The sequence below is a fragment of the Podarcis filfolensis genome, assembly GCF_964270895.1.
Source record: "Podarcis filfolensis genome assembly, chromosome: 5".
Taxonomy (NCBI): Eukaryota; Metazoa; Chordata; class Lepidosauria; order Squamata; family Lacertidae; genus Podarcis; species Podarcis filfolensis.
Window position 1 is genome coordinate 73,204,230 of NC_139608.1, and position 14,745 is coordinate 73,218,974.

The 14,745-nt window shown below is 40.8% G+C and overlaps 1 protein-coding gene across 8 annotated transcripts in view; it reads left to right on the plus strand.

Moving 5' to 3' along the window:
- Nucleotides 1–14,745, plus strand: part of RHOBTB1 (Rho related BTB domain containing 1) — a 62,942-nt gene that overhangs the window by 30,793 nt on the left and 17,404 nt on the right. For 7 of the 8 annotated variants that reach the window (XM_083614475.1, XM_083614473.1, XM_083614474.1 and 4 more), the window contains 2 exons: nucleotides 9,819–10,004; nucleotides 12,785–13,761. In XM_083614475.1, coding sequence (XP_083470601.1) covers nucleotides 9,819–10,004; nucleotides 12,785–13,761 — 1,163 coding nt within the window. Of the gene's footprint in view, nucleotides 1–4,473; nucleotides 4,530–9,818; nucleotides 10,005–12,784; nucleotides 13,762–14,745 lie in introns of all 8 variants that reach the window. The other variant, XM_083614480.1, reaches the window with a different exon arrangement.

Sequence of the window (14,745 nt, forward strand, 5' to 3'; positions counted from 1 at the left end):
ACTCTAACTCCTCCCCTTGGGTTCCCACTGGCCAATCACTTCACACTCATTTAACCCTTTCCTTATGACCCACCTAGGAGGGCAAACGCCGCAGGGACCTTCAGTCTCTGCAACTGCTTCATGAGGGCAAGACCTACCGGAGATGAGTTGCTGTGCTCATTAGGCCTGACACTACTGTGTTGATCGTGTTTTTGCTAATAGTTAACTCCAGCTTGCACAGTGTGATTTACTGCTGGCTAACCCATGACAGCTGCATCCAAAACACTGCTGAATCCAAAAATCTGCTGGCCTGGCCAGAAGGTGGGCAAGCGGGGAGTTTTTGTGTTTTTTCTGTACCAGCTCCTGGCTGCCACAACAGAGGGTTAGAACAGTTTTGGATCTGTTAGATTCATGGCTGACTCAGCTACCCACCTCCCAACTATTTTGGGGTGCAATGTCTGTGGCTGCTCACAGCTGTACTTGTCCACTCTCCATGATTTGGGTGCAGAATTGCCCACCTAATCTTCCCGCCACCATCCCCAGCAGCACTGACTGAGGCTTAGAATTGTGCTGTAAAAGTTATTTCCTTATGGAAAATTTTGGTAAAATTGACTTACCTCAATGTTGAAAAGCAATAATGAACTTTTCTTAATCTTAATCAAGGGTTTTTCATAGCTGCCAAGCTGTGACATTCAAAATCAAACATGCCTGCATCTTTTTTCCAGTGGGGATAAAAGTAGCTGGGTAGAGATTTTCAGCAATAAAACAGCACAAGGATAAAGGGTTAAGAAGCTCCCCCCCCCCTTTTCTTGTTTTGCTGGTCTTCTGCTTCATCATGTAGCCTCAGTGTATGTAAGAGGGAAAATGGTCTGGAAAAAGAATTGCATAACAGCACATAACATGTGCTTTCATCCTTGAGATCACTTAATGTGGAATGGCTAGTTCAAAGCACTCCCTAACAATGATGTTAAACTACCAGAGAAATAGTAAAATCGAGGATTTTCCCACACTTTATAATGGTATTTATGGGTGAAATGGGGGTTTTGGTCTGCATCTGTGATTATGAGTTTGTAATGTTGACTCTTCCCACCCCCCACTGGCTGCTGAGTTAAACAGCATGGAGGACAGGTTTTGGACTTTATGGTACTTCCTCTTCCATTTGTGCAAAACACCTCTCTCTGATACACGTATATGCACATACATACATACTCTTCTCTCCCTGCAACCTATTACTTTGTGTTTTCTCCTCTTCTGTTTTAATTTTGTGCCACGCAGAACTGATCTGGTGTCTTGGTACTATTTGAGGGTTATATTTTCCATTCGGTTTCTGATCAAACCATGTTCTAGCATGCTCATCATCATGAATTCACGTTCAATTTATTTCCATTCTGCTTGACTGAGGCTTTGTTACAGTAGACATGCATGAGGTATGGGAAAGGTTCCTGGCCTCACTAATTGTCAGACATAATATAAGAAGGTTATAAAAATTGTTCAAACTATAGATCATAACACAAATATAAGAAGTCATGCTCATCTTTTTAGGACTGCCTCTCTCCATAAGAACCTATCCAGACCCTGATATCATACTCTGAGCCGTTCTTCTTGTGCCTCCTCCATGAGAGGTCAGGAGGGTGGCAACATGAGAACGGGCCTTTTCTGCAGTGGCACCCTTCATTCTATCTACACCTTTAGGTGCCAGGCAAAAACATTCCTCTCCAACCAGGCCTTTGGCTAATTAATATCCAATACGCCTTTAAATGCATTGTGGGAGAAGGGGTGGTGGTTATTAAGTATTATGTGTTTTTAATCTTACATTTTTGTGTAGTGAACTACCCGGAGATCTACAGATCTTTAATTAGTTAAAAATAAAAATAAAAGATCCTAATCTGCTACTGCAGCCTCTAAGTTCGATATCACATGACATTTAGCGGAGGCATGCTGGTAAAACATGGTATATTATGTGCATTTATTCATCACAACAAAATAGAGAGGAATAAATTAGTGAATTTCAGTTTATATATCATCATAATACTTAATAGTATGGGGAGGGGGAGGACAAGTGTAGGCTGTCACTTGAGTATGAAAGTAGAGGGATATTCTTGTATTTTAATCTGTAAGGGTTGGGACACGTGTTTTGTGTGTAACTTCCCTTCTAAATAATATGCATTATTTGTGTGAACAAGCTGGGCATAAGGCTTTGACCTCCCCCTTCCCTTTTTCATTTCTTTAAGGCTTTTGGCTCAGAACAATAAAGAATTACATCAAATTGTCAAAAATAATTAGACTAGTAAGATTTATTGGCGGGTGCCACAGAATAGTCTGTGTGCTTGGTATTGTTTTAATATTTGCTTGTTTGTTTTAGTTTTTAGTATTTTAGATGTGTACAGTGGTACCTCGGGTTAAGAACTTAATTTGTTCTGGAGGTCTGTTCTTAATCTGAAACTGTTCTTAACCTGAAGCACCACTTTAGCTAATGGGGCCTCCTGCTGCCGCTGCGCCAGCGCTGCACAATTTCTGTCCTCATCCTGAAGCAAAGTTCTTAACCTGAGGTAATATTTCTGGGTTAGCGGAGTCTGTGACCTGAAGCGTATATAACCTGAAGCGTATGTAACACGAGGTACCACTGCACATGTTTATATAACATATACTAATAATATAATATAATAATATGTTATATACCAGTAACGTTAGTTTATATACTAATAATCATGATTATAAATAAATGCATACTTAGAGGGAGTTTAGTTTTGTTAAACTACTTTTACTTGATTAGTGGATTAAATTTCATTCTATTTTAAAGGACTGTTTCAATGCTTTGCTGCATATCTGTTCCATTTTGTTAATGGAGCATAAAGAGTAGTCTTTAGAATGTGACGTGCTCTTTGTAGTGATATGAAGCTCTTGAAATTCAGAGAGGCTGGGTGTGCTCTCATCTGGCATCTTGCCTGTTCTGAACCTGGAATCAGGCATATAGAAGATAGGCTTTATCTCTGTGTAGTGAAGTCATGTACCTAGGTCACATCTATCACACTATCCATTGAAAGTACTTTTAAAAGGCATGGCTCCCCCCCCCCCAAATAATAAGAATAATAATGGGAACTATAGTTTGTTAAGGGTGCTGGCCTCCGAGCTATAATTCTCAACACCCTTAAGAATCCTAAGATTTTGCGGGGGGAGCCATAAGTGTTAAAGTGATACATGAATGTGGCTTATTGGGTTTTTAGCTATTTAGACTTCAGCTTCAAGAGCCTATCACAATCACTGGCATAAGAAAAGTTCCTCCTTTTCTCTGGTGCACTGCCTGCTTCAAAGACTCAGCTGTGGGAGTTTCCTCTCTTGGCACTGCAAGGAAGGGTTTCTCGACAAGTGATTTGTTGATGCAGTTGCCCATTTACGGAATTGTGTAGCAGAACTCAAAGAAGGACCACCGTTGACTCAATTTTAATTCTTTTCAATTTTAATATACTTTCTAGGAAAGTATATACAGATTAAAGCATTTATTGCTTCTAAGTATCATATATATATTTTTTTTATGGAAAGTTCGGATTTGGAGAAGGCTGCTTAGGTGTCATTATGCTAGGCTTAATGCATGCATCCCTTTTTATTCTTTACCTAGTATTCTTGCTAATATTATTCTGAAATGTGCAGTGCTAATTTTTTTTATATCAGGAAAGCTCTTTTCAATCTCCAAGGAAGTATTATAGCAAAACCTTGTGCAGATGAACTTCAAAAAAAAAAAAAGTATTGATCTGCATTCTGTACCTCTGAGTTAGTCATCCAGTTTTCAGTGGGTACCTCTTGAACAGTAGAATGACAAGCAACCACAGCGTGTGACTTACAGAAGGAAGATGGAAGCACATTGGAGGCAACAGCAGCATGTGAGAATGAACTGGAGCAACGGTCAGCTTTGAGTTTTTATTCAAAATCAGGGATAGGGGAGGGAAATGGTAAGTTTTACTTACGTGAAGATTACTAATGTTTTCTGGGGGTGCAACTTGGTGGTGTGTTCATTTCCTTTGTTGCATTTAAAGACAAATGGGAAGAGTATATTTTCTGATGAAAATTTCTAGTTAGGACTGCTTCACACATCACTTTTTTCCTATATGGAGATAACCATAAAGAAAAGAGCAGATCATATCACTTGAGAGTTCTTGTAGCAAATACGCTGATGGAGTAAGACAAATGGTGTGGTTTTGGTGAAAATAACAGTACTCCGCAGCTCAATACTAGTTAATATGCTCTTCAGTATACAGGGCTACCTCAGAAAAAAATGTTAGTTGTGAAGCAGCCCATGGTTAGTACAGAAATTAAGTATTCTCATCTTCTAGAGCTGTCATTGAACAATATAAGTTGAAAATGACCTGTTTCCCTCAAGAGCTGCTGCTGTTTTTCGTACTGACTTCAACTGAAATCTCATGTTACGCAAGTTCTTTGGGGGGAAAACCAAACACCTCTGCATGCTCCTCACTATCAAAATCTGAATATATATTTCAGGGTGTTTTGACAGTTTCGCACATAACACCTCTACTTAAGAAGCCTCACTGCTCTCGGTAAAGTATAGAATTGATTTTTCTTTCCTGCTCCCATCCAGGCTGGTGCATGGTCTTGCCATGCCTTTGTTGGATGTCTTTTTGGCCCCTCATATTGTAGTCTACTCCTTGCATTGCAGTCCCATTTGTTGTGAGAGTGCACTCATAGGCTGTAACTGTGGGCACCATGATAAACCATTGTTTATCATGATGGGGAAAAACCTGCAGCAAACCTTGGGGTCAAATGTTTCCCCTTTCCCACTCCTCCTTGGAGTGCAGCCATGAGGAGGAGTTTGGAAGCTTTCACTTCTGTTTTTGATTAACCACAGTTTTAGCATTACATTTACCCCCTAAACTGTGGTTAGCCTTAACTGTGGTTTGAAACAAGCTTCATAACCCATTATTTGACATTTACTTCTTTCATAGAAACCACAGTTAAGATTAATCACAGTTTGTCAGATTCTGGTGAGATAACAAGCTATGGTTATTTTTTTAAAAATGGAAATGACAGCTTCCAAGCTACTCCTTATGAACACACCAGAGAGTAACAGGGATCACGTAACCCCAAGGCTAGCTGTGGCACATTCCTGTCACAGTAAACAATGGTCTGAACGCAGCCATAGTCATTCATTTTCAGATCATTTGGTTATGCCTCCCAGTCACTTATGAACTTCATCTTCATATGGTGGCTGCTGCTACATTTTACTGAAACTTTTAATACTGTGAAGACACTGCCTTGCTTACAAGCTATCTGTGCAAGCCTTTTTGGTTCTCTCTTCCCCAGCACTGAAATGTGTGCATGAATGCTGTTTGCATTTATTAATGGGGAAAATTGTGCCTCGGTTAACTCATTTGTAAAAGCAGATTTTCTCCATCATAAACAATATAATGGAGTTGACAGATAGTTGGTCCGGCTTTTTTTCAGAGCTATGCTGATCAAATACTTAAGCTTCATTAGGCATATCCATACTACAGCTTCCCCCAAAGCATGCTGGGAACGGTATCTTGGCAAGGGTGCTAAGAATTCTCTGCTGGAGATCCTTAGTCATTTCCTCGCCCCAAAGAACTGTATTTCCCTGGTGAGAGAGAACGACTGTTAAATATTAGATATTGTAATGGTGGTTTTGGCCTAGGCTAAATTATGCAGGAGAGCGGCCATAGATCAGGGGTATAAAACATCATTTGAATGTCGAAAGTCAAGCCCCGGCATTCCCACCAAAGGGAACCCAGGCAACCAGCCCTTGCGGTCTGTAACATTTGTACTGTTTATAATGGTGTTACATGTTTTATTGTATACATACATTGCTGTCTACCACCCCAACATATTGCAGTATATAAATACTTTTATGAATATAGAAACATAGGAAGCTGCCACATACCAGGCCAGGTCATTTGTGGATGTAGCTCTGTGCTATCATCACTGACTGTTTGCAGCTTCCCAGGGTTTCAGGTAGGAGTCTTTTCCAGCCCTACCTGGTGACACCAGGGATTATCTGGGGACCTTTTGAGTATGAAGCATGTGTTCTGCCACTGACCTATGGATGTTCCCTGGGACAAATCCTTACTTCTGTAAGGTAGAGCAGGCAGCGCTGGACATGACTGACCAACATTAACTTTATCCCTGGGCCACTGAGGAATTTACATGTTTACTGCAGCAGGCAACCAAAGTGTGAGGGGGAGATGTACACCTCCAGAAATGCAGGGTGCTGCAGCTAACCTGATTGGACAAGTTTTTAGGGGTGGCATACCTCCACATATTGCATGTTTTACTGCAACGGACACCTACCAGAAGCTGCTGCACCCCCTGTGTTGTTTGTTGTGCCTCTGAGTCAGAGAAGCTTCAGCTGGGATTTCCACCTCCCCACCCCAAGTATTTGGTCATAATAATAGGCTATACATGGGGAAAGGAGAAATGCAGCAGCAATGTGCAGAGTTGCACTAAGCCTTTCTCTTTAGCAGTTGCACAATGAGATAAATATTAACAGCGAAGAGGGTGTTTGCTCCAGAATAGGTAATAGGATGAGTTCCAGAGTAGGTGATACAGCCTCTATGACCCCTCCCCTTCTTTCTCTAGTACTCTCTTTCCTACCAAAGGGAAAAAATGCACTCCATGATGTAACAAGACAAGTTGTGCTATCAAAATTGTTTAAAAGCAAGCAGTCTGGTGCACCATTGCACAGTACAACCTGGTTGCATAATTAAGGCTTCTGGTTATGGAATTGGTTGTCCTTGTTACAAAATTTGGATTTGAAATCCGTTGGGGTTGGCAATAATTAATCTCTATCAGTACTGAAAGTGCAGTGTACCTTGCCTTACTAGAAATACAAATACTGAAGGTGAGGTGATACTATACGCAGCATAAAATAACATTAGAGTGCTGTAGTCAGCTGGGTCAAGTGTCCCTGCAATCTTAAGGTTATGTATGGAATAGGTTTTGCTGTGTTAAACTATTGTGCAGCCTGATTCTATGTGTGTTTACTGGAAATGCCATTGAGTTCCATGAGACTTCAAGTGAATGTGCAAAGGACTGGGGCTTTAGTACCATTTTGACAGCACAAAACAACCCCTGAAATTTCAGTCTTGTGTGGTTTTGACCTGATAAATTTATAGTCCAGATTTCCTCAGCTGAAATGCTTGGCCCTTTGAGGAGAGTGGTTCATGCAGGGGGACGGGGAATGAGAAGTCAGCTGATACCAACACCATTTAAATGACATTTATACCACTTTAACAGTCATATAGCTTCCCTCAAAGAATTGTGGGGACTGTAGTTGACCACTCAAAGAACTACAATTCCCAGCAACCTCAGCAGGCTACAGTTCCCAGGATTCTTTGGGAAAAACAATGCGTTTTAAATACAGTTGTACCTCAGGTTAAGTACTTAATTCGTTCCGGAGGTCTGTTCTTAACCTGAAGCACCACTTTAGCTAATAGGGCCTCCCGCTGCTGCTGTGCCGCCGGAGCCTGATTTCTGTTCTCACCCTGAAGCAAAGTTCTTAACCTGAAGCACTATTTCTGGGTTAGCAGAGTATATAACCTGAAGCGTATGTAACCTGAGGTACCACTGTATATTTTGTGGATGTGGTTTGTGTCTCCTTAACCCTTCTACAGCAGCACAATTTTATTTATAATTATGAGGATGGAAACATATCTGTATTGCAGGGATAACTTAAGATTTCAGGCCTAAGTAGGCAGCGCATTACAAATGTCTGGTGAATTTCTACCTCCTGTAAGGGGTCTTGGTGGAGAGAAGACACCAAGCAGGTGAGAACTCGAAACTTAAAAGGTTTGAGATTCAGTTAGGTAGCCGTGTTGGTCTGACGCAATCAAAACATATAAGAAAATTCAGATACCTGAAGAAGTGTGCATGCACATGAAAGCTTATACCAAGAACAAATTTAGTTGGTCTCTAAGGTACTACTGGACAATTGTTTTTAATTTTTTTATGTGTTTTAAAAGGTTTGAGTTACACTCATATGAATTAGGCTGTCATATAGTCCTGGCAAATATAAAATGCTTGAAATGCAAGCAACTGATAGCAAATGTTAGCATAGGTTAAGCCCCAAGTAAGTGGTGCAGTTTCTTCCAACTGTGTTTCTACAAACTGTGGGATAGTTTTAGTGAGGTGCCCAGAGAAGAAGATCTGACTCTGAAGTAGCCTCCCAAAAGCATAAGGGAAATGAATGTGTTTGCCACAAACTCTTATATTAAAGCCCTCTGCTCTATGGGTTTGCAGTCATTTATATAACGCACACATGCACCTGTCTACTATTAAACATAGACATACAGCACTATCTGCATTGCATTCTATTGCGGATTATTTTTAGGTATTGTTAAGAAGTGCTAGATAGAGCTGCTGTGTCCTCTGTGAAATGAGGAGAGCAGCAGTATGGAACAGGTAGATCATTAATGATTTAGAAGGCAAATGTTGGTATTCATACAGGTCTCGCTCTGTTAATTGCCCAAATGTGGAGGCACAACGAAAAGGTGCTAAATTAAAGTTTAATAGAAATTAATTGGAATGGAATGGTTTGCATTTTTTAGTTTTTTTTATTGGTTCACCATTGCTGCTGTTACTCATGTTTGCAGGAATCTTGTAAGAGCATTTCCGCTTTCTAGCACTGTTATACTTGATACTTTACCTATTACGGTTTTGCAATTACTATCCATGACTGAGAATTATGAACTGATCCCTTAATTTCCTTAATTATTTTGGTACCTGTTTCAGGAAAAGTGTTCAATCATATGTTTTGTATATGTGTGTGTGTGTTTAAAAAAACATGCTTATATTGCCTGGAACACAACCCTAATTATGATATACCTACACACACACACACACACACACACACACACTCTATAATTACCATATCACTTGCTTCTAAAGATCTATTCCTTCTCTGTCTTATGTAGCACAGCTCTTTTTTTGCAATAGCTATTTTTATTTAAAAGCTTCAGTGTGCAAAAATGTTAACAGGGCATCTGCATAATTCCACCTTTCTGTCAGTGTTTATTTCCACACGTTGAAGAAGTGATTGGCCTTGGTGAACTTAGCACTGGGTAAAAACAAGATTAAAAATAAATAAATCTCAAAAAAAAATCATAGTCTATAACATTCAGTGCACTGGGGCTGACTGTTGCCAGCTTAAAGAAACTTCATTCTTTTCCCAGCTTAAGGAAGCTAAGGGCACATCTTGTAAATAAAAGTGCACGTATGCAAGTGTTGTTGTTTTTAAAGTGCACACCTAAATATGTATGAATGAGACAAAAAATATTGGAAATGCAGGCATCCTACAGGTATCCTCAACAGAGAGCCAGATACCTCCCTGTTGCATTTACACATGGTGGCAAACCTGGTATTTTTACTATATTCTGTGTGAAATGGTCCAATCTGAGAGGCACTCTTGACTAATCTCTGTGTCATGTTACCTTACATGTTCCTATTAAGAAATGGCTGGACAGCCACCTAACCTTTCTCTACAAATTAGAGTTTGGCATGTTGTGATGGAAGCAAAATGGCAGCCCATTCCCATCTGTTGTTGCTGTTGTAGAATTTTGGCAATGGCTCTTACTCACTGAAGATGACACCTGTCAGGGGATGAGGAGGGTTCTCTGGTGTCTTGGGGGTTGTGGAAGAAAGTAGGATTTTAACAAATAATTTGCATGAGTATGAAGTGTTCTCTAGGAACCTGGTTTTGAGACGCCTAAGAGAAATGCTTTGCATGGAATATAGGGTGTTTTTTTGTTTTCCTTTTCCTTTTTACACACAGAGGATGCGATATAATTTTCATTTAAGCCAATGCCTGTTTATTCCAGGTCCGATGTTGTTGTCCTGTGTTTTTCCATTGCTAACCCTAACTCCCTGAATCATGTGAAAACCATGTGGTATCAAGAAATCAAGCATTTCTGTCCTCGCACACCTGTTATTCTGGTTGGTTGCCAACTGGATCTTCGATATGCTGATCTGGAAGCTGTAAACCGAGCCAGAAGGCCATTAGCAAGGTAAAGTTGGCTTCAATATTCAGTAGGAGAAATCGATGTTTCCAATTGACAATATTAGTATGCATCTCAGCTTCTGGGGAGTATGTAGTCTTCTGCCTCCTAAATCAGGAGTGGCTCACCTTTTTCTTATAAAGGCCCATTGGCTAATGGCAAAAGCCAGTCAGGAGCCAGAGCTAGTGGTGGGTGGAGCCACAACCAAAAGGGGGCAGTGCTTGCAGGATTGCATAGCTTCAGGTGGGCAGCCTGCCCCCCCCCCAGATATTGTTGGACTACATCTCTCTTCAGCCCAGCCAGCAGGGTCCAGTAGTCAAGGATGATGGGAGTTGTAGTCTAACAACATCAGGTTGCCCACTGCTGCTAAAACCCTTTTATCTGTCAGTGCCACCACATCTTTTCTCTTACATGTGTGCAGGCACAAAGAGGAAGCAATTCTCAGAACAGTGGTGTGGACAGTAAGAGCTGGATGATGATGAGGGCTATGCAAGCGTAGGCCTACAGATTCTCTGCCCCTGTCCTAACAGTATATATCAGAGATGGGGAATCTTTGGCTCTCCAGGTGTTCTGGGACTCCAACTCACATCAGTCCCAGCCAGCATGGCCAGTGGTCAGAGGTCATGGAAGTTGTAGTCCAGCAACATCTGGAGGGCCACTGGTTCACCATCCCCATATATGACACGTTGCTTTCTACTGTGTCAGGTTGTTGGTTCATCTAACACTGTACTCTCTGTTCCACCTGACAGTGAATCTCCAAGATCTTAAGGAGAAGTCTTAACCAGTCCTGCAACCTAGTACCCTATAACTGTTTGGATTGAACCAAATGACTCTAAAGCATATTCTCTGCTGCTGAGGTCCAGGTTTCACGCACACAAAAACCTGGCCCAACAATTGCAGCCAGTTGCTTGATTTGGTGCCAGATGCATACTTCTGATTTTCAAGTGCAATTGCTTTCTGTTTCTAAAAAAAGAAGTTTATTTTGTCTCAGATTGACCCAGAAAGCCCATGTTCTTGTTGCGTGGAACAGTGTTCAAAATAATAAGAGCCTTGTTGGATCAGAATGGAGTTCAAGCACCTTGCTTCAAGTAATAGCTAGAAAGATGCTCATTGATAAAGGCAATAGCCCTCTTCCTTTATATCCAGAGCTACGTTGTCCCTGAATGTGGAGGTTCCCTTTGGATATGCCTCATTGGTAAAGCTTGCCATCCTGAACTTGCCTAAACCCTTTTAAAAGCCACTGAAGCTAACAGAAATGGTCATGTGATACAGAAATGAATTCCATAAAGATAAAAACATAAGAGTTGGAAGGGACCCCATGGATCATCTAGTCTAACCCTCTGCAATGCAGGAATATGCACCCATACGGAGATCAAACCCATGACCCTTGGCATTATCAGCACCACGCTCTAACCAACTGAGCTAACTGGCAAGGTTAACCTTGCATTGTGTGAAATAGTACTTCCATAATACTTGATGCAAAGGAATCTTGACCCTTAGCTGAGGATGGTAGGTGCTGTTACAGCATATTTTCTATAACCAGTTATTGTTTGAATAATGCTATTGTTACCTGAATAACAACACACAATTCAAATCAATGGAAAAATGAAATACTGATCCATATACCTGCATGTTATTAAGATTGTAATGTTTGTTAACTTAAATATTTTTAAATGTTTTAAACAGAAAAGTTAAATCCAGCTTGCCCTGAGGCTATTATTGTGGATCAGTAATTCAAGAGCACCTTTAGTATCACACAGTGGGCTCCAAATCCACCTAAGGAGGGGGTAGGCAATGATTGTGGAAAGAAAAGAAGTGCAGGCTGAGCTTATAACCATGAAATTCCAGGCACTGCTTTGGAGGGATAGTTAAGGATGCCGGAATAGACTTAAATGGAATCCTGCTAGGACAGAAACATTGTGGGTCAGTGGTTCCCAGGTCCAAGATTCAAATACTGTACTTTGTTCTAGATGGGGCTGTTCTTTCTTAGAAGGAATGGGTACTTAGTTTTGGAGTGCTCTTGGAACCATCTTTGTCCATGGAGGCCTAGGTGCATCCACAGCATCCTTTTCTGAACAAAGATAGCCTCTGTGGCTCACCTCACATTTAGACTACTATAATGCCCTCTATGTGGGGCTTCCCTTATGACTGGTCCAGAGGCTGCATCTGGTGCAGAATATTGTGACCTGTGTGGTAATTGGTGCACTTTACCTGGCACACATCACGTTGTTGGTGAGGGGACCTGCAGTGTATCAGCCACTGAGGCAGTTTTAGTGTCTTGTTACTCACATATAAAGCCCTAAATAACTCTGGACCAGAGTCACCTGACAGGCCGACTTCCCCTTCATTGCCCAGTAAGGGCATTAAGATCACCAAGTCGATAATCTTTACCACACAGCCTGATGATTATCAGCTTAGGGTGACATGAAGATGGTCTTTTCCACTTGTAGGAGCAGTGTTGTGGAATGCACTTCCTGCTGAAATACAAGAGGCCCCATCTGTACTGGAATTCCACCAACCATTCCATTGACCAAAGTCTCCTCTTTTATTTGCTATGGGATTGTTTTATCGTATATTTTTTTAATTATGTACTTTAGCAGTGTTGTGCAATTTCATAAAGTGCTTTAAAACCATCAGGGAATTAAGTGATATATTATTATTATTATTATTATTATTATTATTATTATTATTATTACAACTACTACTACCCATGCATAGGTGTATTTCAATGAGATATGGAAGCCATATCCAGCTCTCATGAGCTACTTGTTTGTTTGTTTACTTCACAGGCCTATCAAACGGGGAGACATCTTGCCACCAGAAAGAGGCAGAGAGGTTGCCAAGGAGCTTGGGATACCATATTACGAAACCAGTGTATTTGACCAGTTTGGCGTCAAGGATGTGTTTGATAATGCCATTAGAGCTGCCCTGATCTCCAGGAGACATCTACAGTTCTGGAAATCGCATTTGAAGAAAGTCCAGAAGCCTTTGCTTCAAGCTCCATTTCTACCTCCAAAGGCACCTCCTCCGGTTATCAAAATCCCAGAGTGTCCCATCACCAGTATCAATGAAGCCGGATACTTATTGGACAATCCATTGTGTGCAGATGTCATGTTTATCCTCCAGGAAGATACTCACATTTTTGCTCACAAGATCTACCTAGCTACCTCCTCTTCGAAGTTTTATGACCTTTTTTTAATGGAATGTGAAGAAACCCCAGACTTATCTGAAACTCCTTGCAATAAAGAAAGGGCCAGTAGAAGCTTTATGGCCAGAAAATGCAGCCTTGAAACAGATGAGAGTAGTGAGATGGCAACCTTAAAATCTTCGAATGCCAAACTCACATCATTAGCAGGTGGTGGTAACCCTTTAACAAGGTTAGAGCTTGAAGCGGGGGAAGCCAGTTGCCTGAAGCAAGCGCCAACATTTTTGGGCAAAGGCTTTGTTAGCATGCATAGAGAAACGCAAGTCAACCCTGTTTCAAAGAGGACTTGTGCTGTAACAGTGGTCAAGATAGATGCTTCTATTCAGCCTGGGCCTTTTAAAACTGTTCTGCAGTTTTTGTACACAGGGCAGCTGGATGAAAACGAGAAGGATCTTACCAGAGTAGCTCAGATTGCTGAGATATTGGAAGTGTTTGACCTGCGGATGATGGTGGAAAACATTACGAATAAGGAAGCCTTCATGAACCAGGAAATTACAAAGGCTTTCCATGTCAGAAAAGCTAACAGGATAAAAGAATGCCTCTCTAAAGAAACATTTTCTGGTGAGAATACATGAATACATCCTCATTATCCCTTTGAATTAATCCACAAAAGTAATCCAATCAATAGTTCCATATATAAAGCAATATATAACACTCAAGTTGGAGTCATTGGTCCAGTTCCAACATCATAAAGCCTACCAGGGACAGCAGCTCTATGTAAAGATGGAAGAGAAATTTGATCCAAAATGCAGTTAAAGCCAAATCTTCCAAATCTGCACTTTCTGAAACAATATGCAAACCAAAACAAAGCTATCCTTCAAAATTCAAACTTCTCAAAGTTTTGTGATGCAGTTCTCCAATTAGTGTTTACAAAAACACATATACTGGGGGAAATGAAGTTATTAGTGAAACTATGGTGCAAAAATGCATTCTATTGGGGATAATTGCTTGCAAAAAATTGCACATTGGTCAAAACTGCATATAAAATTACATTAGGAGAGATTTGTGGTAAAATCCTGGTGAATTTTCATGAGGATTTAAAAGTAAAGTAAAATATCAAATTGCGCTAATATGTGGGGGAAATCATTCTATCCCTAGCTCTATGGTACAGGCCCATGCAGGATGCAACATATTAGCTGTTTCCTGGTAGGGATTTGTGTGAGTATGCCAGCTTTTAAAAAAAATAAAAATGCTTCTACTGCCTTGATGGAAATCATTGCCAGGAAGTATGCTGGCTGATATATTACCTTCCTCCATATGGTTGGGGCTACAGGTCCATGCTATGTGGAGAATTACAGAGTGTCTGAACCAGAGGCCATTGTGGTACAACAGGAAGTAATTAGAAGTGAATCTTGGATGTCCATACACATGATAGATGGCCTTGTGCAAATGTCTGTCAGCTGCAGTTCTGTGCCTGTTAAATGATAATATTAATGACCTCTCAGATGAGGGAGTGAAGTAAGGGTCGTTGGCGCCACATTCAGCTAGCCCATTCCACTAGCAAAAGGCAGTGCAAGGACTCCCACTAGTTCAGGCATAGGCAAA